The sequence below is a fragment of the Sinocyclocheilus rhinocerous genome, unplaced genomic scaffold, assembly GCF_001515625.1.
Source record: "Sinocyclocheilus rhinocerous isolate Xijiao unplaced genomic scaffold, SAMN03320098_v1.1 scaffold1508, whole genome shotgun sequence".
In the NCBI taxonomy this organism is placed as follows: Eukaryota; Metazoa; Chordata; class Actinopteri; order Cypriniformes; family Cyprinidae; genus Sinocyclocheilus; species Sinocyclocheilus rhinocerous.
Window position 1 is genome coordinate 439,041 of NW_015660889.1, and position 25,338 is coordinate 464,378.

General features: G+C 37.0%; 2 protein-coding genes and 1 long non-coding RNA gene across 7 annotated transcripts in view; all 3 read right to left on the minus strand.

Annotated features, from left to right (window-relative positions):
* The window catches only part of LOC107725865 (uncharacterized), a 10,598-nt gene extending 10,408 nt beyond the window's left edge, over positions 1 to 190 (minus strand). Inside the window, exon 1 of the long non-coding RNA XR_001638173.1 lies at positions 117 to 190. This is a non-coding gene — a long non-coding RNA (uncharacterized LOC107725865). The remainder of the gene's footprint in view (positions 1 to 116) is intronic.
* Positions 191 to 517: 327 nt separating this feature from the next.
* LOC107725864 (eukaryotic translation initiation factor 5A-2-like) lies at positions 518 to 2,086 on the minus strand. Of its 2 annotated transcripts, none has more exons than XM_016535269.1 (3): positions 1,973 to 2,086; positions 766 to 956; positions 518 to 676 (listed from the first exon to the last, which is right to left on the minus strand). In XM_016535269.1, the coding sequence occupies exons 2-3, from the start codon at positions 931 to 933 to the stop codon at positions 533 to 535; spliced, it is 312 nt and encodes a 103-aa protein (XP_016390755.1). In that variant the 5' UTR covers positions 934 to 956; positions 1,973 to 2,086; the 3' UTR covers positions 518 to 532. The 2 variants fall into 2 exon arrangements, with proteins under 2 accessions (XP_016390755.1, XP_016390756.1); XM_016535270.1 differs by lacking the exon at positions 1,973 to 2,086 and adding an exon at positions 1,741 to 1,966.
* Positions 2,087 to 4,130: 2,044 nt separating this feature from the next.
* Positions 4,131 to 25,338, minus strand: part of LOC107725857 (TRAF2 and NCK-interacting protein kinase-like) — a 68,883-nt gene continuing 47,675 nt past the window's right edge. For 2 of the 4 annotated variants that reach the window (XR_001638171.1, XR_001638170.1), the window contains 18 exons: positions 24,869 to 25,033; positions 24,544 to 24,789; positions 22,398 to 22,507; positions 21,864 to 21,982; positions 21,690 to 21,787; positions 18,870 to 19,051; positions 17,306 to 17,414; positions 16,826 to 16,972; positions 15,864 to 15,966; positions 15,489 to 15,665; positions 15,098 to 15,241; positions 14,837 to 14,971; positions 13,663 to 13,763; positions 13,246 to 13,395; positions 11,733 to 11,892; positions 9,609 to 9,748; positions 8,011 to 8,312; positions 4,131 to 4,428 (listed from right to left, as the gene is read on the minus strand). Coding sequence is in view for 1 of the 4 variants with exons in the window: in XM_016535258.1 (XP_016390744.1) it covers positions 8,229 to 8,312; positions 9,609 to 9,748; positions 11,733 to 11,892; positions 13,246 to 13,395; positions 13,663 to 13,763; positions 14,837 to 14,971; positions 15,098 to 15,241; positions 15,489 to 15,665; positions 15,864 to 15,966; positions 16,826 to 16,972; positions 17,306 to 17,414; positions 18,870 to 19,051; positions 19,401 to 19,409; positions 21,081 to 21,104; positions 21,690 to 21,787; positions 21,864 to 21,982; positions 22,398 to 22,507; positions 24,544 to 24,789; positions 24,869 to 25,033 (2,403 nt within the window). In the remaining 3 variants the exon portion in view is untranslated. Of the gene's footprint in view, positions 4,429 to 5,294; positions 8,313 to 9,608; positions 9,749 to 11,732; positions 11,893 to 13,245; positions 13,396 to 13,662; positions 13,764 to 14,836; positions 14,972 to 15,097; positions 15,242 to 15,488; positions 15,666 to 15,863; positions 15,967 to 16,825; positions 16,973 to 17,305; positions 17,415 to 18,869; positions 19,052 to 19,400; positions 19,410 to 21,080; positions 21,105 to 21,689; positions 21,788 to 21,863; positions 21,983 to 22,397; positions 22,508 to 24,543; positions 24,790 to 24,868; positions 25,034 to 25,338 lie in introns of those variants that run through there. The other 2 variants (XR_001638169.1, XM_016535258.1) reach the window with 2 other exon arrangements.

Below are 25,338 nucleotides of genomic sequence, written 5' to 3' on the forward strand. Positions count from 1 at the left end.
TTCAGTGTCGACTAGTAGGAGCTGTACCGTTTAGTCGACTAGACCCGCACATCCCTAGCTACGACAAAAAAAACAGCTAAAGGACTAAATGCATTCATTCGAACTGGTGCACTTACCAACATCTCTTCACCAGCTGCAAATTTGCTTTCGATTTCTTTGCCCAGGTCACCTTCTGGCACACGCAGGTCTTGGGACATAATAAAATTAAAGCATACACAGAGCAGCAGAGCCCACAAAGTCTGTAATATTGCTCCAAACACACAACAAAACAATAACTTCAGTTCACCGTACCTAAAATTAGCAAATTGAATTTTCCAGCTAATTAATGACCAAAACATCATTAAATGCAATCAGGACCAATCATGGAAAGCATGGTGATATCTAAATCCTGAATAAACTGACCAAAGTCACCATGTTGGGGAGAGTTTACCAAAGTTTGCCTTTATTACACACAACTAAGTATCAGGAGAACTTTAGGGTAAATTAAGTACATGAACTCCCACTAGAAAGCATATTACATGTGAATTTCCCCCTATAAAGCTTGAATTTTACAAAGCCATGCACATCTCACCTGGTAGTCATTTCTTTTGGTGTTAGGCACGTCCATGTTGTGGGTGGAGGGGCAGATATCTTCATACTTCTTATTTGAGAAAATGTCAATTCCAACCAGGTGAACCTGCAAACAAAGATTGGAGTACTTGACACTAATAACTAACACTAGTAGGTTAAAAACAGCCATACAAAAGAATGATATCAAAATATTACCTTTGCATGACCATGCTTGCCAGTCTTAGAAGTGGACATTTCCACAATTTTGCAAGGGCGACCCTTCAGAACCACGAATCCGTTCTTGCGCAGGGCGCTGCACTGCATGGGGAAGGTGGTTGAAGCCCCGGCATCTCCGCTGGTGAAATCAAGATCTGGATCTGCCATGATGGGGATCTAAACAGGGGGCACTAAAAGAAAAAACGGGACGTGTTGGAAATTACTAACTTACGTTTTAATTTTAAAATGGTCTCAAACACATAAGAACATCATGGTTAAGTCACGTGTGAATGAGCAAACTTTCCACTGTACGAGTTGGCTATAGTCAGGCTTACAAACTTAATAGCTCAAGATAATGTAGTCTACTATAAACCACTTACTAAAAAGTTCAACAGCTCTTAAAAATCGACAAAGCATAAATCGATTTTTGTTTGCATTAGCAGCCAAACCTGCCGCATCATGCTGCTCTAATTTCACCACATAACGGATCCGATTCAAATTAACGACTAAACTCGATCAAACGTCAACTAACGGTTGTTTACGCTATCAACTATGTCGTTAAAATACTTAACGAGCCTCAAATTACACTTTACAGACGTTATTTTGCAGTCAATTTACACAAAGACCACGCCGAACCAGGCCAGATGGTATGCTAATGTAAGTTATAGCGTTTTAATCAGAAACACTCACTAAAACAATAAGCGGAGGAACTCGTTAATTCCACGTCACTGTTTACAGAAAAGCGAACAGTAAACCGCGCGAATCGGGTCTAATTCGCATGGCTCACGTCAACGTGGTTTCGCCGCTGATCAATAACTCTGCTAAGAGGCTAACGCCCCGTTCTTCCGTTCCGTATAACAAAATAACATTTGAAACACACATAATATAACAACAACCACGACTGGCAAACTATAACGTAACAAACAAAGCGGAGAAAACGGGTCTCGTGCGGTTTAGCCAAAGTTCCTCACGTGCCTCTTTTCAGTTAAGTCAGTGCGCGCGATGAAAGGCCTCGTGCTCGCGGCCTGCGAACTAAAGAGCCGCTCCTTAAAGAACCACCGCAACGCGCTTTCTCAAGACGAGCCGGTTACGTTCAACAGCAAGACGCACGCGTTCGAGCTCGACAGCGGTTTAAAGACAACACCGAGGCAGGAAAGTTCCGTGTAATTTTTCGTCACAGTTCAAACACGCTCCATGCAGCACTTACTTCCAAGAAAAAAAAGGAACGTCAACGCGCAAGCGCGACCAATTTTAATGCGGCATCCGTACAGTGGGCGGGATTCCTCTTCTTCTGCAGACGCGAGGATGGACTGGGCCTGTAGTTTGTGCTTAGTGCCTCTTAAGCGCTTCTTCTTCTTCTTTGACGTTTTATGGCGGTTGGCAAACCAGCTTTAGGTGCATTTGGCGACTTTTACCAGGGGTACCCCACCAAAAATTGGGCTAGTTTTGAGTAGCAATTGGGCGGGTTTTACTGTGAAAACCTGGCAACCCTGCTTCAAATGAAATTTTAGCCAGCATGCATATACACACTGCCGGTGTTCTGACGATTTGTGCTACCCGTTGAGATTGTGCTACCTCCCATTAAAAAGATAGATAGCACAAAACGATAGCGAAAAATGCTACCTATCAGATTGTGCTACCAGCATCTTATTCGTGTGGTTTGAGGCTTTTTTAAAATTTCATACCTACCCCACCCATCCCGGACAAAGCACGTGTATTTTACACTCCGGAACGTTATTTTTAATGGGGGACCCCCGTCGAAACGCGATTGGGCTAGTTTTGAGTAGCAATTGGGCGGGTTTTACTGTGAAAACCTGGCAACCCTGCTTCAAATGAAATTTTAGCCAGCATGCATATACACACTGCCGGTGTTCTGACGATTTGTGCTACCCGTTCAGATTGTGCTACCTCCCATTAAAAAGATAGATAGCACAAAACGATAGCGAAAAATGCTACCTATCAGATTGTGCTACCAGCATCTTATTCGTGTGGTTTGAGGCTTTTTTAAATGTCCATACCTACCCTACCCTAAACCTACCCTTACCCCAAGGGTGTCAAACTCAATTCCTAGAGGGCCGGAGCCCTGCAGAGTTTTGTTCCAACCCTGAGATTGAGGTCTCTGCAGAGCAAAAATGGGCGTTTCTGAATTTGTGTGTGTTTTCAAACTGCAGGGTGTTTCTCGATCATGCAATCAAAATGATCCCCCTTACCTAACCCCACCCCTAAACCTACCGTCACTATGACGCCAGCCAGTCAGGAAACATGGTCTAAAAACACCCCGATCTGGTAACTCCCATTACTGTCCTGCAGAGACCTATACTTGGGGCTTTGTTTTGCTGCCTCCAGCTAGCGCTGTGACGTCGGCTGACCCTAGTTACCTGTGGTTGGCCTGGCCGTGCGTCACTCAGTACACAACAGGCCAATCAGAAGAGAGGCTCATGAATATTAATTAGACAGGCCAAAATCGACCTGTTCTTAGCAGAGCTCCTGAGAAAGGAGCTGTAAAAATATATTGAGATGGGTTTTGGTACTTATACCGCAAATATATATTCTTAGGGACATCAAAACCTAAAACAAAACTCCAGAAAGGTGTAAAATATGTGACCTTTAAAACAATGTAAATATATTTTTGGTAGCACAATCTGATAGGTAGCACGTTTCGTCAGTACACCTGCCAAAAGGGAAGAATAATTAAGTTCATGCTTGCAAAATGTTTTCTGAAGGATCATGTGATTCTGAAGACTGGAGTAATGGCTGCTGAAAATTCAGCTTTGCCATAACAGAAATAAATCACATCTTAAAATATAGGCTATTAAAATGGAACACTTATTAAAAATTGTAATAACGTTTCACAATGTTAATGTTTTAATAAATAAATGCAGCCTTGGTGCAGACGTCTTTTAAAAACATATTCCAAACTTTTGGCTGACAATAGGCTAGAGAGAGAGGTATAGGCTATATATATATATACATATAGAGAGAGGCGTGTTTTGTAGGCTATTTCAATCAAGTAATAAAAAATAAACAATAGGCCTATAATAAATATAACTCTGTAAATGAGTCAAAACTCCAGTTACACAAAGGCTTTCTAGCAGTGGTCTTGTGTTGGATTGAAACAACTAGTTCAGAAATGTCAATTCAGTGTAAATTTAGTGAATTAGGCCTATATCTTAAATATTACACTGGTTAAAAAGTCTTGTATAACAAACGTCCAAATTGCATATGACGAAACACAATAGATGGATTATTATTATGAAAATATACAATCTATTTTATATATGTGATTTAATTTATAATTCCTATTATAAAATAATATTACAGAAACTACTATAAAAATGAAATATAACAGCACACATGGTCTGGTTTGATGTGCCAATTTATTTTTTAAAAAGCAAAGAAACTGTCTGTTTTAGGTGGCAAATGAACACACTGGGTGAGTAATCTGAAATTTCCATTTTTCCATTTCACATTCTCCTCTTTCAGAACCGCTCGACTCCATCTGAATAAGATCAAAAACTGGAGTTTCAGTCAAAGTAGAAAAGGGTCTAACATGAAGACTGATAAAATCAGTAATGCTCATTATTGCTATAGCTTTTCTAGACTGATCCACCAACCTGCTTTGTCATCACATTTGATATGCAGTCTTCTCTCTGCGATTTTCCTCTTTAAACAAACACACTGAGTATTGGTTAACAAGACTAGATCCACGAACAACCCTATGATATAACATTTTTGCAGTTATCAGAGGTGAATTTTTTTCACAAGGAAACCGTACTGAATACTGCATTAAAATTAGAAAACAAACAAAAAAGTAAAATAAAGCACTCATATTAAAGGATCTCTGACATTATAGATTTCTCCAAGACAAACTAATCCAGAATACAGTAAAAAAAACAATCACTTTAAAAAAAGCAGCAGCAATAATACTGCTGCTTTCTAAATACAGATACCAGCATTAAAGCACTGTACAAAACAATAAATAAAATGGATCAGGATATCAAGAAAACTGGATTGTAAAAAGTTTTACGACCATAACATTCGGTTTAGAAGATTCAGCTCTTTTGTGGGGTTTGTGGATGACACAAAGGGGATTTGAGTGACTTTGTTGTTTGGTTGATTTACAATATGTAATAAATTGTAAGCAATAAAATGTAACGCCCACTACATGGACTAGGCACAGATTAGATGAGATCACCACCTCTTAAAAGTCCAGGCTACATTTAAAGTTGCATTTGGAACAAAACTCTAGTTTAATAGCATTAAAAATCTATTTATAAAATACTACAGCCTGCATATTTTGAGAACAAAACATGATATGCCCAGTTTCAGCTTCAAATGTCTATAACAGAAGGCTTGTAATCTTAAAACCTCACCATTTTGTCATTTTAGTGTCAAATGCCTGTATTACTTCTTTAACTGGTGCATTTACAGGCTTTAAAAAAACAAAAACGGTATGTTTAAATCACATACACCCAATCACACGCACTGGAACAACCATAAAAATAACAGCCGATATCCAGAATGCTCGGTTGTGCTATAAATCTCAAATTTTAATACACAAAAAATAAGAGAAATCCAGAAATAAAACAACTCGCTCAGCCTGAATATAAAGGATGTACTTACAGTATTAATGTCCATATTAAGAAAGAAAAGGAGGTCAAGCACACATCAAAAGACTTTCCACCACTGAAGGTGGTGCATGAGAGATGAAGAAATCAACCAACCTCACAGCCGTGTTGATAAAATGAATGGGAAGACCCCATAAGTATTTCCCACCTGCACACACACATCCACTCAGTTCACAGTTTGATGGACAAAAAACATGAAGTCTCAAAAGATCCTAGTTGTGTCAAGTGAATTTCACACTCTATTGCCCTTACAGAACTGTAATGAAAATATATAAAAGTATATAAAGGACTGTTATTTCATGATTCCACCTATTTGAATAAAATGCCACGTCATTTGGAAGGACTTCAAGTCTATTAATGTGCGATTCTGCAGTTAGAGGCATTTTTGTGTTTGTGTAATCCTAAAAATGCAACGTCATTAAACAGTTTCATATAACTTATCAAGTGGATTTTGAAATAATGTCAGTTGTGTGCTTGGTCTAAAAAAAAAAAAATCATAAAATTAATTGATAAAATACAATTCTTGGCATGGCAGTGATGACAGTAGTATTGGATAAAAAAATTAAAAAAAGCTATAAAAATAAAAAAGTACAAATAAACTGAACATGTCTTTAAGGGAAAAAAATAATTAGAGACCAAAAAAAAAAAAGAAAAGTTGCCCTAATTGAAGAATCACCCTAATATGAAGTGTAGGCTTGATTTGGCTGTTACACAAGACATTGCACCAAGATTATTATTATTTTTTTAAAGTGTCCATTTCTGAATATTTCTGTCTGGCGCTCTACACTCAAATCACCTCTGAATCTACATGGAACGACAACATAGCCTTATTTTACATTTGTTAATTACAACAAATAATTAACCCCCCCCGATCCAACAGGTGAACAGAAACGAGGTAGCCTAAAAGGAAGCTCTACTCACAAAACACTACCCTTCGTTCACTGATTCATGTGATTCACACAGAGGAGGAGGTGGATCTTACAGAACCACAAACAGCATCGCACATTTCTGTCACATCCTCACAGTTCCTATGCATTCGATTCGGAGGCAGGACTCTTTTCCGAAACGGAAGTGGATATTTACAGAGGGTGGAAGTGAATGTCCCTCTAGAAAGAGTTGGAGATCCATCATGAGGAGAGGTGAGCAATCGACTCACCAGGCTCGATTCCCTTGGCCTTTATTGCACTTTGCTGAAAGTCATGAGAAAAACTCATTCTTATTCTAATGACACGTGTTACTCCTGATACGAAAACAATTGAGATTGCTGGTATGTTAATGGTTATTTTTGTATCATTGGTGGAAAGCATTACATCTCATCATTCATTCACATACACACACGCTTACAAAGAAACTGTGATACTCTAAACAGAATCTTAATGTACTTTTTTATGTTTCAATAGAAAGCTCTGTAGTATTTACCAGTCAGTTGAAGTATTCAGACTGTTTCTTAGCACTGTGGTGATAAAGCGTTCCAGAATCATCTCTGCAGACAAGTTTCACCCTTAAATACAAATTACGGTCTAATCCAATCCATATGGAAATTCAAGTTCTCATAGGGCCAGTAAAACACCCAAAAAATGACTCGCCTTATTGTTTTTCGAATATTTTTGTCAATGTCCAGACTGTTATTTGTGACCAAAACTTTTTTGAGCCTGTTCCTCACACAAAACATCACATGGCTTCAGAAACTAGAAATACAGTGCACATTGATTACTTTTATGATGTTTTTTTTTTGTCTGTAATTTCATTTACTTTCAATTCAATTACTTTCATTGTATGGAAGAGAGCAGCTTGAACGGTCTAATAAACTTCTCGTTTTATGTGTAACTGAGGAACAAAAGTCTTACAGTTTTGGAACGGCATGAGAACAGAATTTAAATTTTTAGAGTGAACTATCCCTTTAAATCGCCCATAACATAAGTTGTAAAGACAATGGAAATTAATATAAAAAAGGTCTGATCGACAGCACCATCTCCCTGAGCACAAGGAAAACAGTGCCAAACCACAGGCTCCAAATGTGAATACTATAGAGCTTTGGGATAAAACTAGGAATGCACAGTATGAATATTCAGAATCATTATATAGTTCCGTTCTACATCCATATCAGCAGGCATCGATTTCCATCCAAAAAAGTAGCATTTTCCTTTCCTTACAGAAATATGCATAAACATCAATATATTATGGACTTGAAAATAAAACCGAGCAGCTTTGCGAATTCATATTTAAGGCATTCTGTGGACAGCCCGAAGTGTGTCTGCTCCAACATAATGTGGCAAAGTATCATACAAGTCTTAAATATCAGACATTAGAGTGATATCCACATGAAACAAACATCTGTGTGCATTCCAAGCTGAAACATAAAAAAGAAAAAGGGTTGATCACACAAACCAGCCTCAATGGATTCATCCCGCAAGGGAGGTTTACTGACGTTCAGCGCAACCGTGATAAATTATTGTCGAAAAGTGTCTTAACAGTACAAATATTCACTCTACTCTGTGGGTCTTATTCCCCATATTTCCAGTCTTCACCTCCAGAAGAATCTAGATAGAGATTTGTAAGGACAAAAACACCAGAACCCTACGCTTGTTAATAAAAGAGCCATAAAAATAATGCAGACCGGTTGTTCTTCTCCTCCGGCGCCCCTTGTTGTTGGCGGGGGCGTGTGGATTTTGGGTTTGTCTTTGACTCTTCTGAGAAGGTCCCAGTAAGGTTTGGTCTTTTTGCCGTCTGCCAGATTATCCAGCGCACCTGGATTTTCCTGTCTTTCCTTTTTTCACACTTTTCAATAAAGTAGAAAAGGTCCACAGATACAATGCAGGGAAGGGCGGGGATGAATTACCAATTCATCATGGAGTTTCTGTTCAAGGTCATGAAGAAAACTTGGCTGCTGCCTCCTGATCTGACTGAGGCAAAGAACACCTGCGACAAAGAAAAGAGTTCCAGAATGAAGGAATGGACGTTATTATATTGCCTATTATTCATATTCAAAGGATCAAACTCTTACAATCTACTGCCTTGGCTGTCTACATTCAATTTCCAATCAGACTTATTTTCAGGTATTTTATTTCAGCTAGTTGCCAAGGCAATATTTCTCACTTTCATTTAGTTTAACTTGATGTACTATAACTAAAAAACATACATTACAGTATTTTATTTTTTTAACTAATAAAATGACAAAAACACAACAAAATAAAACATTTAAATTAAAATCAAACAGAAAATATAAAATAAACACTAAACACTAATTTAAATTATTGATCAAATAATAGTAATAGTATAATAGTATATCAATGATACTAAAACACTTATCAATTTAAGTTATCCACTACATGGGTCAATGACGCATCCATGATAAAAAAATAAAATAAAAAAAAACTTTTGAAAGTTTAAAACACAAACACAGAAGTTCACAGTTGGTTTATAATTTTGAAAATTACTATTTACAAAAAAATAAATAAATTTATGACAGTTACAATTTTAAATGTCGTGGTAGTATAAAAATCAAGTAAAATGTAATAACATACTTTACTTACATTTGATTACATTTGATCATAAAAGTTAATTACGTGATTATATTACATGAACGTACATACCTTGTTCATTATATTCAATAAAGTATTGAGTATTGAAGGTAAAAAAATATATATATTTTTATAGAAATATTATGTTTTATATAATTGTTTTTATAGAAATACTATTTGCTTTATAAATACCACTTTTTAAAAAATATATATTTTCTACTAAATAATAGATTATGTCATGAATTTCATTTTTTTACGAGCTATTTTTCGTCATTATCATATCAGGACAGGTATCTCAATCTAGCATTTAAAAAACAAAAAAGAATAAAATAATACATTATAAATGAATGCTAAATAAATTTAAAAAAACAAACAAACAAAATAAGCATCATGTCATTCACCCATGAAGACTCACTTAATTTAAAGGTGTAGTGTTTAAATTTGAAATATTGTTAACTGTACCAAAAAAGAGAAATATAATAATGAAAATTAATAAAATAATAAATGACATAAAAAAAATTAACAAACAAACCTAGTGTGTCGTGTCTTTGACCCATAGAAAGACCCACATAATTTAAAAGTGAAGTGTTTAATTTTTAAATATAGTTAATTGTAACCAAAAACAGAGAGAGTAAAAAGTAACAGTAAGATCATGCATGGGCAAGTTGCATGTTGCATCATGGTGGTAACGTACTTTATCGTTTCTCTCCGAAAGGAACTTCAGTCGCTGTGCTCTCTTGTGCATGAAAACTCCGTCGAGATGTCCCGTTTCCACGGAGCGGATCTCAATGGCTTTCTCTCCCCAGCCCATGATCTGGTTGGAGTGGATGTAGGCTGCAGAAGGGGAGGGGGAAGGTAGCGAATATATACAAAAGACAAAAGAAAAATGTGACAGGAGAGCGCTGACACCAAATGCAGTACATCATCAGAACACCCCGTTAATCAACGACTTCTGACGTCCAACAGCAACTCCAAACTAGCCCAGATCCAATGAAAACAAGCCTGCCAAAGCCACCCCACATCAGGAGGTCATTATTGCAGCAGTTTCTGAGCATCACAAATTAAATCATGATTGAAGTACCAGTGGTTATGGATATTATTAATCTTTCATTTTCTAATTATCCTTTTGCCATCAAGAGTACTAGGAACTAGCATCCAGTTCCAGAGCTCTTTGGATACTAACATGAACTTTTTCCGAGGACTTCCTGTGGCTTATTTAGAGCTCTTCATAGAGATAATAATGATCTGGTTGTTTTGACTTCCTTTGCTGCTGATATCTTGTGTAGAAAATGCATGAGTTATGAATTTTACTCTGTTATGAGTGCAGAATCACTGAAGAGTTGAACATAATTTGGCTGAAACATTAATTTGTTCAGAACTGAGGGGGTGGGCGGCTGCTGGTCTACATCTGAACCCTCAGTATCAGCCAACAAATGACAAAAGACATCTAAATGACAACATTAACATTCTGCACGGATGAGAGATGAAAACATGTATACAAACAAACATTAAAGCTGGAAATTAATTTTAGAGACACATGGCACAATATCTGATGCATGATTGTGGTAAAGCAAGAGCTGAAAGACACCAATATTTACATCTAAAAAGACAACAATAATTACACTGAAACTGATGATGGTCTCTTTGTCCTGGTTAAATGTAAAACAATTAATTAAATATGTTGGATAGAAATTTTTTATTTTGGGTAAATCTAATGAAAACGGTTCACACTTCACCCCCAAAATCAAGAGAAAATATTGGAAATTATATTTTTGCATGAAGAAAAATCAGGCATATTTTAGGACCGAGATTTTTTGCATCGTGAAATTATTTTTTGATGATGATTATTAAGCATCTGTCCATTTGCATAAGGATATGAGAATGCAAAAAATCTTGAGGGTCCTAAAAATGGGCTCTAATAATTTTCTTCACCCAAAATCGATTTAAATAAATCGAATAGGAAAAAAAATTGTTGTAAGTAAATCTCAAGAAAACAGGTTACCTTCCACCCCAAAATCAAGAGCAAAAAAATAATATGAAGAAAATCAAGCATATTTTAGGCCCAATATTTTTTGCGTTGAGAGTCTTTTTTTAAAATGACAATTAAACACATTTTTTTTTGCATATGATAATAGCAAAATATCATAATGTCCTAAAACAGGCTCGAATAATTTTCTAAAAGTTAGAGTCAATTTAAATATACTGACTAGAAAATATATAGTTTTGTGTAAATCTCGAAAAAACGGATCACATTTCACTCTAAAAACAAAAGGAAGAAATAAGAAATTATTTTAGCATGAAAAGCCAAATTTTCAAATTAACCTTTTCCAGTTAAAACATGGTCCTAAAATGGGCTTAATGTTTTTTATTCTGATTTTAAAGTGAAATATCACCCAGACATTTTTTTTTATGAGATTCACCCAAGGATGATATGAAACAATCCCCACGGTCAAATCTTGGGCTTTTGCTCAGAAAGGAAATCAGATTAAAGGTTATTAATAACAAAGACTTATACTGGGTTAACAGGGTAAACAAAACAGTACACAAGAAGATGTGCTACACATACAGACAAACATTTCACTCTGTGTCAGGGATTAGTCTAGGTGGGCCGGGGTGGGGCGGCTCAATCGTCTAGTTAAGTGAGGGACAGGAAAGATAGAAGAGCAATGAGTGGACAAAGACATGCGTGTTTGTGTGAGAGGACCGATTCAGATTCTGAGGGGTGTCGGGGACGGTCGAGTGCTCTCGCACAGACCGCCATCAGGGCTCTAGAAGGAGAACAGGAGCTTTTTGTGTGAAATAAACAACCAAAACCTACCAACAGAGGTGGGCATCTCTCCCCACTGGAGCACCACGTCTTTAATGATTCTGCCGTATGTGTTCACATAGACTCCCTCATCTTCATAACACAGAAGCATCTCCATGCCGTCGGTCTTGGGAAGCACCACAATGGCGTGAGCGGTAACACTGCCCTGAATCTGGGAAGGGAGGGGTGGGCGCAGATGAGCCTTGGGGTGACAAAAACGAGCCGTAGTGCAAAACATTCCCCACTAGGTGACGCTCTACCCCCTCCCCCGGGCGGCCCTGTCAGTCATGTCTCGTGCTGAGGGTGGCCAGAGCTTCTCCCTTCGAGAAACTGCTGCAACAATCGAGACTCCTGCCCTCCGCTCGACCGCATCGGAACGGTTTGGCTGCTTTGGTTCGTGCACGTGTTTGGTTTGTCAAAGGTCGGAGATCGGGGACATGTTTTCTTCTTACAGTGGAGATACTTTTCTATCACACTTGACAATGTTAGAACAATCATGGCAGTTACGTGCAGTGTAATGAAATCTGTTTTAGTCAACTTCATAACCATTCATCTGCACACAGAACATTCATACGTGTTGCTCTAAACTGTGTAACCAGGGTCCAAAATTAACATTTGAATGGTTTTTATTACTAATATATATATTCATTATTATTAATTAAATGTATTTATTCTTATTTATATTTAAAATAAATATTGCATAAAGAAAGCAGCTAAATCTTGTGACAAACATTACAGGTCATAGTGGCAGCACCATATACAAAAGCACATCATGTTTGAGTTTCCCATACTACAGTTTAAAAGTTTAGAATAATTAAGAAAAAAAAAAAAAGTAATATTTTGATTCCTGAAGTAATTGATGCTAGAAAGTCAGCTTTGCAACCACATCAATAAAATACATTTTAAATATATTGAAATAGAAAACAAAATTTATTAATGTTATTATTAAATAATAATATTAGTAATAATATTTCACAATATTACTGTTTTTCCTTCTTTTTTTAATCAAATAAATGCAGCCTTGCTGAGCATAAGAGACGTTTCAAAAACAATAAAAATTCGTAATTATTCCAAACTTTTGACCAGTAATGTATATTTTAGACATATATTTTACCTAATATATGTTTTTCTGGATAAATGGACAAAACGATACCTTTTAAGTACTTTATTAAGCTAATAAAAAGTTAAGATACATTTATTATAATAAACAAAAAAAATGTTATATAAACTAAAAAAGTTGTTAAAAGACAATTGCTTTGAATATTTATGTGTGGAAGTATAAATAGCTAAAAGTTAACACCCAACTGGGAAGCGTTTTATTTTTCTCATCAAAACCAGGTTTTACTTGCATTTGGTTTTAGTGTTAAATTTGGACCCTGTCTGTAATTAAAAGGCACATATGTGATGCAGACATCAACACTACAGTGCATCGCAGTGTCCCCAGAGAGGAGACGTCCTATTTAAAGTCCCTTAGGATCAGGGTAAGGAGGGGAGAGCTGCCTCCGCTCGGCCTGTCATCACTTACGTGGGACGGAATGTAGATATCGTACGGATTCCCAGAGTCGACATCTATCACGTGAAAACCAACGCTGGAGCCATAGATAACCTTTAACCGCTGACCCTCCTCCACCGTCAGGTCCACAAGCATAGGCTTGTGCTGAAGATCTGTGAAAGACTTTGGAGAGACAGAAGAGACACTGAAAGCACAATATACAGTATTCCCAAAGAAATATGCACTGTGCAGGTGTTCTCTAACACACTCACAGCACTAGTCACAAGTACTAAAATAGCTACTTATTTTGCACATTTTGTGCTCTGCCCTGCCAAATAAGTTCTAAGACCTGTTTTTCTTTTAAAGTAATGCAGTTCATTTAAAATTAACACACAAACGCTCTTTCTTAAGGGGGTAAAGGGGTCTCACTGGACCGAACATCTGTCTCACCTTGAAAGCCATGAATTTGTGGTAGGGTTTGGGAGCCCAGGCATAAATCTCCACTGAATTCTTCAATGCAATCACCAAGAACTTAATCCTCTCATATTTGACTGTTAAATAACAAATACATGTGAAAATATTATTAGTATTTTATAAACCACATTCTCTGTATCTCTCTCTAAATTAGGGGTGGGGCATATGACCAAAATCTTATATCACGTTATAGTTATTTTTGCTTTAAATAAGGTCTTTATGATATCAAAATTTTTGATACCATAGAAATGTAATCATTTTTGTCACCAGTGTCAATATCACAAAAACTAATACTAGCCTAAATCTAAAAAAAAAAAAAAAACCTGCTGGAAAAAAAAGTTCCAAAAGTTGGAACTGCTCAACCTTATAGAAACAGCCTTTGTGCACAGACTGCATTCTAGTCTACTCTCCCGGGTTCAGGAAACGGTCCTCCGTAAAATGTGCTGCACACATCTGAATATTTGGGTTGAAGTGTTCTGGAACAGTGTTGTAAATATAACATAACCACTGATTTCTAGTTGTGTCCTCTTTTGAAAGGTCAAACAAAGTAGTTTCGCTTTTACCACGAAACACACAGGCAAATTGTAAAGTAAATTACTGTTAAATTTAAAATATATAAAATAAAATAAATAAAACATAGTCTTACATCCAATTTAAAGGTGGACGGGGCTTTCCTGATAACTTTCCGCATGCCGCCATCTTTATTTTACTAACTTACTGCACGCAGAAGGTGACCCAGCTGACCTCACCAGAAAAAACTCAACACCACCATCTAGTGGGCTGTAAAGAAATTGAATTTATTATTCTACCAAATAGTATAATAAAAGATCGATACTTGGCGTCCGTGTATCGATACAGTATTGCCGCGGAAAATATTTTGATACCATGCTGTGTCGATTTTTCCCCCACCCCTAATAGATATTTGTAATAAAAAATAAGTAAAAAAAAAAAAAAAAACAGATACATATGCACACATTTTACAAATATGGTTATATATGAGATTTATTTGATATTTAACTATGTTTACAATTTTTTTACTTTATTAATAAGTAAATGAAAACCCATTAGTCACTATATATTTTGATATTTTTTTTCTGTAGTTATTCAGGTATTAAAACAATTATTCGGGCAAATAGACCAAAGGACATACCGACTTTATAATGGACACATCCCTCTAGGTCACCAACGGTAATCCACCCTTGTTTTTTTTCTACCTCAGGGTCATTGTGAAGTATCCTGTTTCTAAGCCATGACAGATAGTAGACCCTCAGTTTATTTTTTTTGCCTACAAAAAAAAAAAAAGAGGAAGTATGAACCACTCATTACAAACAGATAATACACAGATCTAACAAAACCAACAACATAAAACAGATCTTTGTACAGACAACTAGTGAGCTGATGATGAACTCACCTGATATGGTGACCAGGACATTGAGACCCTCCAGAACTTCCATCTGCTGAAAGCGCCTGCGGTTGATCAGATTGTAGACTTTGCCCTGGCCACTGCGATCTAGTAACATGAGCCCATTTTCTGTTCCTACCAACAGATTCACTCCTACAGCAAACAAACGTAATGTAAAAACGATTTGTAGTTTATAATATGGATCTGAAGTGATATGAAGGCAAGGCATTTATGCTACTTTCATTTGAAGAAGTTTATTTTTATTTATATAGCGCCTTTCCGTAGCTCAAGGTCGCTTTACATATAACAAGTAGTTTTGTACATCCACACAAGCAATATAGACACAAAGAAAATATTCTAACAGTCATTGAGTACAAAGTCAGAAAAAGTTTAGACTCACCCCATAGTGCCGCACACAGGATCTCAGAGTTGAAGCGCTTCTTGTACTTGCGGATTTCCGGTGTGTCACTGTGTGGCCTGATATTGGTGGGATTGACATTAACAACAGATATTTTCCGAGCCTCATTTAGTCGAGCTTGTTCCTGTTCCTGCCGTAGGAGTTCATCTGTAAAATGAGCTGTGTGACCAAACAAAAAGTCAAAAATATTCTTTGCAGTTTATCATCATATTAAGCAAGCTAAACATTAGTACCCTTTTTTACCAACAGTGTGTTAATGCCAGAGTCAGTGCCTAATCTGAGCATTTCTACTGTGGAGAAAGGCACCAGCACTGGCACTTTTTCAACAGAAAAGGGGATAAGAGGTAAATTAGACACCTGAGGCAGGGTTGTCCTCATCGTCCTCTGTGGGGGAGGTCTGATACACTCGTGGGTCCACAAAAGGAGTGAAGGAGGCTTTGGACCCGCTCCCCATCCCAAACTGTCAACGTGGAGAATCAGGAGTGAGAAACAAGCATCCACAAAACATACAAATGGTGTCTTCTAATGACTGATTGTAGGCAGCAAATGCAAGCATTTCTAGTATGAACTAACTGCAACGTGCAGAGTTTTGTCCGCAGTTAGAACAGTCCTTTGATTGTAACATGTTAGCAGGAAAAGCAAGCACTTCAGTCTTTTTTGCAATCAGTATTTTGTCTTGTTTTCCAGTATATATATGCATGACATTTTTTCTTATTAATTTATTTCAAAATGTAACAACTGTTCAAAAGTTTGGGGTCTGTAAAATTTCTTTTTTCATTTGTAAATTTTTCATTTATTTATCAAATAAATGCAGCCTTGGTTAGCCATGAGATTAAAAAATAATATTACTGACCCCAAACTTTTAAATGGATATGTTACACATTTTTTAATGAATTAATCTTGTTAAAAGGATGTTTTGATTCTTTTTTTTCCCCACAAAAAATAAGAAAAATACTGATTATTAATTTATCTTCTTTTTTTGCAGTGAGAGCACAAAATCAAGGCACATAAGAGAAGGGAAATGGGGCAAAGGGGAGAAAGCATCTTATTGACTGGCTGCGGTCCCACATGTTTCAATGTTTCAAAAAATGTAAGCTCTAAATGATAGTAAATGAAATAAGGAGAACAAATAAGAACCAAACAGAAAAGAAGTAAAACCAAGAAAAGCAATGTGAGTTATGAAGAGATCTGGGCTTCTGTGCATCTACAGCCAGATAAACATGTGCATCTGAATCGAATAGGAATGGATTAGATGTGTCAGGTTAGAAATTTGAGGGTTGGAGTACAGGGTGGCTCTAACAGGCTTGTCTATCACCTACTTCAGCCACAGAGTCCAGGTCCAGCCCACTAGAAAGCCGCCCAGGGCCCTCGCCAGGCGAGTGGCTTTGCTGCACTAGATCAGGCAGATTGGAGTTACAGGGGAAACCATTGCTCTCGGCATGACCGAGCTTGCTTTCCCAAAACGTCTGCAGAGAGGAACAGAAAGAGGAGTAGGGCTACACTACTGCAGGCCCCTTGCATGGCTAAGCCATCTTGCAGAGATATTTGGGAAACGCACAGAGCGTGCCTCTGTCAGCAAGTGTGAGGCGAGCTTGATCAGAGATTTTGTTGGAGAATTCAGAAGCAAAAGATGTGAAAGAAACACCAAAATATAACCCAATAAAATTAAGGCTTAACCAAGGCAAAAATAAACATGAGTTGGTAAACTTAAAGAGAAATAAAACTGTGACACACTAGAGGAATGAGTGTAGGAGTTTTTGCTATCCGGGAAAAGAACCTATCTAGGTAGGTGCACCTACCTCTCGCATCATCAGGGTGCCGTCTTGTGAATTTTTGCCAAATGAATCATTGGCATGAGAATCCTCCTGGTTGACCAGTGAGTCGGTGCCACCCTGGCCAGCAGAAGGCCTGTTGGGAGAATAGAGCAAAAAAAAAGACTTCTAATAAATAATGAACCTTTCTATAAGACATTTTAAAGACCCCTTGAAATGGTTGGCGAACACAATTTAACTTTTTTGAGTTGAAATTAGTTACAGTTCACAATAGAGGTGGGCGATATGACCAAAATCTTACATCACGATACAAGTAATTTTATTTCACGGTAAAATATATATATCATGATATGGTTGTTTTTGCTTTAAATAAGGTCTTCATGATATCAATATATTTGATATCATAGAAATAATGTTTGTCACCAGCATCAATATCACAAAAAACTAATACTAGCCTAAATTAAAACAAAAAACAAAACTCAAGCTCACTGAAGACAAATAAACTGTCAGCGATTACATAAGAAATTAATTACAAACAATAGGACGAAAAACTAGAGTAGAACAAATTAGAAATGCTACATACATTGTATAAAGTAATCAAATGTATAAAAACACTGCATATTCTTTACTGTGTAAATTAAATATATATTTCTTCCTGTTAAAGTTACAAAAGTGATTTAGTCGAGAGCAGTGAGAGATTTTCTCTCTTTTGCTGTTTGATTAACTTGAATGATAAGACAGCAGAAATATTAAACTGCTGTCACTTTAAGAGCTGCCCGGATTCAATATACCGTTGCACACGTGTTTTCTTTATCATCCGTTTCACTTAGGACCTACTATGTTTACGAGGATACTTACAAAGACAGGCCTTTTGACACATAAAAGTGTGTGTATGTAACCATTCAAGGCTTATAAAGTGGCAAAAATAACTCCCGTGCTCTATATGAGCACCGTCTTCACGTGCGCGCAACTCTATGACAGTGCTCAGAAACTCTTAGACAGCACGCGCATATAGGGAAATAAGTTCTCTTTCGCTGCTGATTGCGTTTCAACTGCTTAAAATCTTAAAACCGGTTGACACATTTCTACCAGTTAATCGTGTCTACCAGTATATCGCCCACCCCTAGCTCACAATGCAGGCTATTTCAAAATACTAACATACTATAAACTGTTTCTACTTTTTAAAATAGCAGGCAGTATCATATAAATATAGTAAGCAGCAAGTATTCTATTTTAAATACCAAAAAAAAAAAAGATTATAAACCATTTTCGTTATTTGAAATAAATCTAAAATGTCAATAAAATATAAATATTAGATGAAAAAATGAAAGCTTAAATGAAAATGTTCCCAGAAATGTTGCCTTGCCACCTACTTTAAATGTTTAGGTTGAAGTAGTAAACTTTCTAAAACAAAAATTTATGAAAAATAAACGAATAAAAATGTCAAAGCACAAATTTCAAAAACTTAAAATAAACGGAAAATACGAAAATAATAGCCAATTCAAAACATTAATAAATGCTATAATAGTATATAGGTAATACTAAAATAACACTAAGACTAAAAACATTTTTGATGTTTGAAAACACTCACATGATGCGTGGAATATCACTAACGGGAACAGTTCCATCATGAGCCCCGCCTTCTCCATCCTCCTCCTCACTGCTATCTGATTCCTCACTGGATGAGGAATACTCTATCACTTTCCTGGGAGGCCGGTTGGTTTCCTCATTGGTTCGTAGCTCACGGAGTTCTTTGGCCAGAGCAGTGAGGTCCTTTAGGGAATGAAGTTAGAGGAAGACACAAAGATGATATGCATTTAAATGGCACCGAAGGGATTACCAGAAACAAACAAATAAGCAAAACATCACAGATAAGCAAATTAACTAAAACATTTTATAAAGCTTTATAAATCAACTCTGAAAGTGGGATAAAAACATCCGCCATCATTTCAAAGAATGATGCACAACTGTATAAACCATCACGTGCACAAGTCAGAGAAATAATAGACCAAGACCAGAACACTGAATAACTGAAGCAGAACTAGGGTTTGTTCCTGAGGCTTGTGCCCTGCATGCAGAAGGTTAGTAGGAATCAGCAGTTCCCGCTCTGGCTCTGTCTTACCAGCTCCTCCTGTCGACAGGCCACCAGGCAGCCAGATAGAGAGAAAACGCCATTGAGAAACCAGAAGTCAACTCTTGCACAATTATATTTAAACACTGATGCTTGAAATGAAATGTGAATTTCAATTTTTGACTGAATATACAAGCTAGAGCAATAATCTCATCATATTAGACACAAATTAAAAAGTTGTGAGGAACAGAAGCACATTACATTCAATATGTCGTACCGTTGACTACCTGGGTGTCAGTTGACGAAAATGTCTATCCACAAACATACATGGTCACAAAACCTAGGAAATATGGTTTGCGAAAAACTGTCCGTCATCCAGAACTAAAATGATTTTGCAGCTGATTAAAAAATTTTCTTTGTAAACTGTTCGCTAAATCTTTCTCGCACAAGTTGACGCATTGAACAGAATGTGACAATATTTGTAAATATGGTTTATACAAACAACTTTAACAGAAATGAGTTTTGATCATCTGCTCACATTGATCTAAATGTAACAATTTACGAAAGAATAGTTTTACGAATTTAAACAAGCACATTCTGCTCATCTGAGGTAAATGCAAGACTTGCATTAATTTCGATTGTCTTGTTCACTCACAATGACTTGATTGCGACAATTTATGCAAAAAATATTCTACGAATGATTTACACAATTTCGTACTGCTTTACAGCTCACATTGACTTTGTTGCATCAATTTATGTAATAATGGCTTTGTGAATGATTTTTGAAGAAACTTGATTTGACTTGAAATGAATGTGACAATTCAAGCAGGAGCGGTTTTACAAATAACTTCCACAAATTTGTATAACTCGTCTGTCTGTATTGAATACAACAATGCATTTATGAAAACGTTTCTGGCTAAGAATGATAACTGAATTCTCTGTACTTCTATCCCTCACTGCCTTGTTTTTATTCATGACAAATTAAATAATAGGTCTGCCGATTAAATTGATTAAAGTTATTATTATTAAAGAGTTGCAGAATTAATTAACCTTAAAGGGATAGTTGAGCCAAAAATGAAAATTCGGTCATTAATTACTCATTCCTCATGTCGTTCCAAATCCATAAGGCCTTTGTTCATCTTCAGAAGACTAATTAAGATATTTTTGATGAAACTGATATTTTTGACCCTGCATAGATAGCAACGCAACTACCACGTTCAAGGCCCAGAAAGGTAGTAAGGACATCATTTGGAACGGCATGAGGGTGAGTAATTAATGACAGAATTTTCATTTTTGGGTGAACTATCCCTTTAAAAAAAGCTACATAATTTCCAGTCCCTTCTTTTACCCCTAAATGTAACATTACTTCTAAACAAAACAAAAAATCACTTTTTTGTGGCCTAAGACAGATGTAGCCTAGGTAACAGTGAAAACTCTGAGAAGGTGTCAAGGATTACTGACACTGTGAACTGTGACAAATTGGTGCGATGGAGAAATGTGCAGCTAATGATGGTGACTGACACGGCGTCTGAAGCTGTGAAAGAGAGCGACAGACAGAAAGATTGGAGGGGAGTTAAGGAATGAGAGATGGCGTGAAATATTGATGAGAGAACGATTGAAGACATGAGAGGGCGTGTGACAGAAATAGATGAGACAGACAGCGAACGAGTGCTTGAATGTAAGGAGCACGAATATGGGCAGAGAGAGATGAAGTGAGCAGATGTCACTAACCTCATCTACGGCTTTCTTATAACTCTGGAGAAAGAGAATCGACCATAGAGAACCACGCGTGGAAGAACAATTGAGCGGATTAGACAAAATGTTAGATGAGAAAATGGTTAGTAACACAAAGCGGCACACAATCTTTTCAACTTCGAGCCAAGTGCGAACAGCTACATATCTAAGCTAGCTAAAGGTTATGGAAAGGTTATGAGTAGGTTAGCTCAAATGAGACTTGATTTACTAGTGATATATTAAAGACCCCATAAAATCGCTGTGTTGACGTACTTCCTGTTTGGGTGAGGAATATTTAATGGCTTTTATAAAACACATCTAGCATATAGGTGATTTAAAAGCTAAAAGGTATTGACTGAAAGCAACAAAACTGTATTTTTGATTTAATGGGGTACTTAATTGATGGTAAAAACATCATGTTTGGAAAGAACACCAACAGCTGTGCAGATCTTAAAAAGAAGCTGTTTTAAGAAATCTTGAAAAGAAGTTATTTCAGGCTTAGATGTTTTCATTTAAGGCTTATCTTGGTCTCAGAAAGCAGTCCTGTGAAAGCAGAAACATTTGCAGCACAGTTAAACTGTGGACTCTGGGAAATGTGTTTCTCACCGCTGGTCGGCTGGGTCTGGTCACCTCCCTGTTCTCCTCCTGGGTTTTGGGCTTGGATTCTTGGGACACTGCTGGGGATCCCTCAGGTTTACTGGAGCCTGTGGAGACAATCGAACGTCAAGACTCCCTAGTGCAGGTGCTCAGACTGAGAGAATATTCCAGAGGGTCTCTCACCTCCCACCAGGTTCCTCTCGCTGGAGCCTCCCTGAGAGCTGGGCGTGCTAGAACTGGAAGAACTACCACTGCTGGTTCTCTGGAGAGCCGACTCCATGGAAATCCGCAGGTCTGGGTTACTGTGCCAATGGTAGGACACATTCAAACAAGCCACATTCAAACTGAACTCAACTTTTGACAAAAGTAAAGCAAAAGTATAGAGATAAACAGGTGCAAGTCTCAGGAAAAATCATTTATTTATTCACATATTTTTTCCATTATTTATTTGTCGGGATACTGACAGAAAATGCTGTTTGTGAGTAATAGATAAATAAAAACATGTAATTACAAAGAAAATTAATTTTAAAAAATCATTGGTATTGTAAACTCCAATTGTAGTTGTACCTATTGGGATAATTTAATAATTATTTCTAATTATTTAAATGTTTTAATTATTTACAAAACATAGTATTCACAAGGGCAAGCTTGATCTGCAATAAAATGTGTAAAATGAGTTTAAAAGAAAGATAGAAGTTAATGAAAAGTGGAATATACCTGGCTCGGATCAGATGTGCTCCGGTTCTCGGTCCCAGTCCTCCTGGTCCATTCCCTGAAGAATTTTTTCTCACCAGTGCAGGGGATATGGAAGTGGTCCTTTGAGGCACCTGAAGCATGTTAACAGATGTTAATATGTTACTTTACTAAGATGAACTTTAGAAAAACAGTTTTTTTAAAGGGGTCATATGATGAGATTTCATGTTTACGTTCTCTTTGGAGTGTTACAAGTTGTTCGTGAATAGATAAGATCCCTAAAGTTGCAAAGACTAAAGTCTCAAACCCAAAGAGATATTCTTTATAAAAGTTAAGACTCATCCACGCCCTCCTAAAAAGCCTTGTTTAAACACGCCCCCACATGTCTACGTCACGATGTGGGAAGATTTGCATAATGCTGCCCAAATGTTCACTCAAAGAAAGAATGCGTAACTTTATTGTTGCTGCCAGCCTGCCACCGCCATGTTGTGAAGATGCTGTGTGTTTCGTTGTGAAAGCGAAACTACTTTGTTTGGCCTTCCAAAAGGGAAAATAATGTGTTTTTTGAACCTTAAACCGCATAAACACATTTCATTACACCAAATACACAAAATAATGTTCTTTTTAGCAACATCATATGACCCCTTTAAATATAGGCTTTGTTTTTTTATATCTTATATAATCACATTTAGTAACGCATTATACATTTATGAATAAATTTCACTTGATAACAGTGGATCTAAACCTCTTTAACTTTTACAAATTTTTAAAACCGATTTAACTTTTGACATCAAGTATTAAAGTACTAAAATAAATAAAAATAAAAGTACTAAAAGTCTTTCAAATAAATAATGATAATGAAATGAAACTGCCTAAGTTGTGCTAATAATTATTTAAATGAGATGAATGAATATGACCCAAAGTAAAATAAGTAAATAAAATAATAATTTATGGCATAAAACAATATAAAAGGCTCAAACCATATTTATTTTTGTTTTCACTGAAACCCTATTTAATGTAGTACGAGTCATTTTTTATATTTTGTGTGGTTATATTTACAGGTTTAAAGGGTTAGTTCACCCAAAAATGAAAATTCTGTCATTAATTACTAACCCTCATGTTGTTCCAAACCCGTAAGACCTTCATTCATCTTCGGAACACAAATTAAGATATTTCTGATGAAATACAAGAGCTTTCTGAACCTGCATAGACAGCAACGCAACTGACATGTTCAAGGCCCAGAAAGGTAGTAAAGAGTGACATCATTAAATTAGTCCATGTGACATCAGTGGTTCAACCTTATTGTTATGAAGCTACGAGAATACATTTTGTGTGCAAAGAAAACAAAAAAAACCCACGACTTTATTCAATGATTTTTTCTCTTCCGTGTCAGTCCTTGACGCGCGTTCAGGAGAGTACACGATGGACTATTTTAACCATGTCCTTACTGCGTTTCTGGGCCTTGAACATGTCAGTTGCATTGCTGTCTATGCAGGGTCACAAAGCTCTCAGATTTCATCAAAAATATCTTTATTTGTGTTCCGAAGAGGAACAAAGGTCTTATGGGTTTGGAACGACATGAGGGTGAGTAATTAATGACAGAATTTCCATTTTTGGGTGAACTATCCCTTTAACTATGCTTGACTATACAGTCAGTTAAATATAATATTATTTATAGAGAATACATTTTGTGTGCAAAGAAAACAAAAAAACCCACGACTTTATTCAATGATTTCTTCTCTTCCGTGTCAGTCCTTGACGCGCGTTCAGGAGAGTACACGATGGACTATTTTAACGATGTCCTTACTGCGTTTCTGGGCCTTGAACATGTCAGTTGCATTGCTGTCTATGCAGGGTCACAAAGCTCTCAGATTTCATCAAAAATATCTTTATTTGTGTTCCGAAGAGGAACAAAGGTCTTATGGGTTTGGAACGACATGAGGGTGAGTAATTAATGACAGAATTTCCATTTTTGGGTGAACTATCCCTTTAACTATGCTTGACTATACAGTCAGTTAAATATAATATTATTTATATTTAGCAATGTTTTTTCAATGCTTTCTGAGACTCAGTCAGAAAAGACTTGCGATCCACCTGTTGAGAATTCCACATGAATTATTATTAATGTCACTGGATTACAGGAACAACGCATTTCATCCCAGATTATCACCTTTGGAGGGACGTCATCTTCCTGTCTCAGCCAAGAGCTACGGTCAAACTTCTCATCTCGGCTGGTAATGCGAGGTGGTGGGGCAGGGGTTTCTGACGTGGGGTCAGAGTTCTGCCGAGGCATCGGTGGTCGGTGAGGCGACAGACCCTCTTGGAAGGCTGAGACGCCCTGAGAGGACTGATCATGCAGCGACTGGGATCCTGTCATGGAAGAGCCATGGGACTTCACAGAGACCAGGTGCGCCATCTGAAAGGAGTACTCTGGGGTCAGTGTTCTTCACAACACATCTGTCTCTCTAAAGACAGGTCAGGAGGTCAGGAAGTACCTGAGGCTCTACCGGGCGGTGCATGGGAGGCGTCCGGGCCTGCTGTATGCCTCCACTGCTGAAGGACTCTGAGCGGGGAGGCAGGGAGGGGTCGGAAATACGGTTGGCCACTTTGTGCTGGAGAGCTGGAGAGCTCTGGCGGTTCAGCTTGGAGCGTTCCTCAACCTGACAGACAGAGAGGAAGTTAGTGTCCATGCTGCTCTTCACAACCAGTCTGTTTCCTCTTTACTTGAGAGTCAGAATGGACTGCGAAATGTGTAAAGTGGCTGATATAAGTCACTGTAGGATCTACACAATGGTTGCACAACATACTAATTTAGCAAGGTAACTTCTGCTAATTTTAAATATTAAAATTTTAATTGTATATATTTAAAATAGAAACCAATTAGTTTACCTTTTAATAAGAACAGCTAATACGATGATGAGACCTGTAGGCTTCTCTGTCAATCTTATTCATCTTTAGCATTCAC

Excerpts from the sequence above, each read along its gene's own strand:
- LOC107725864 (XM_016535269.1), bottom strand. The coding sequence starts at position 933 with ATGGCAGATCCAGATCTTGATTTCACCAGCGGAGATGCCGGGGCTTCA. Across the intron at positions 677-765 it reads GCAAGCATGGTCATGCAAAG|GTTCACCTGGTTGGAATTGA; the intron begins GTAATATTTTGA and ends CTTTGTTTGCAG.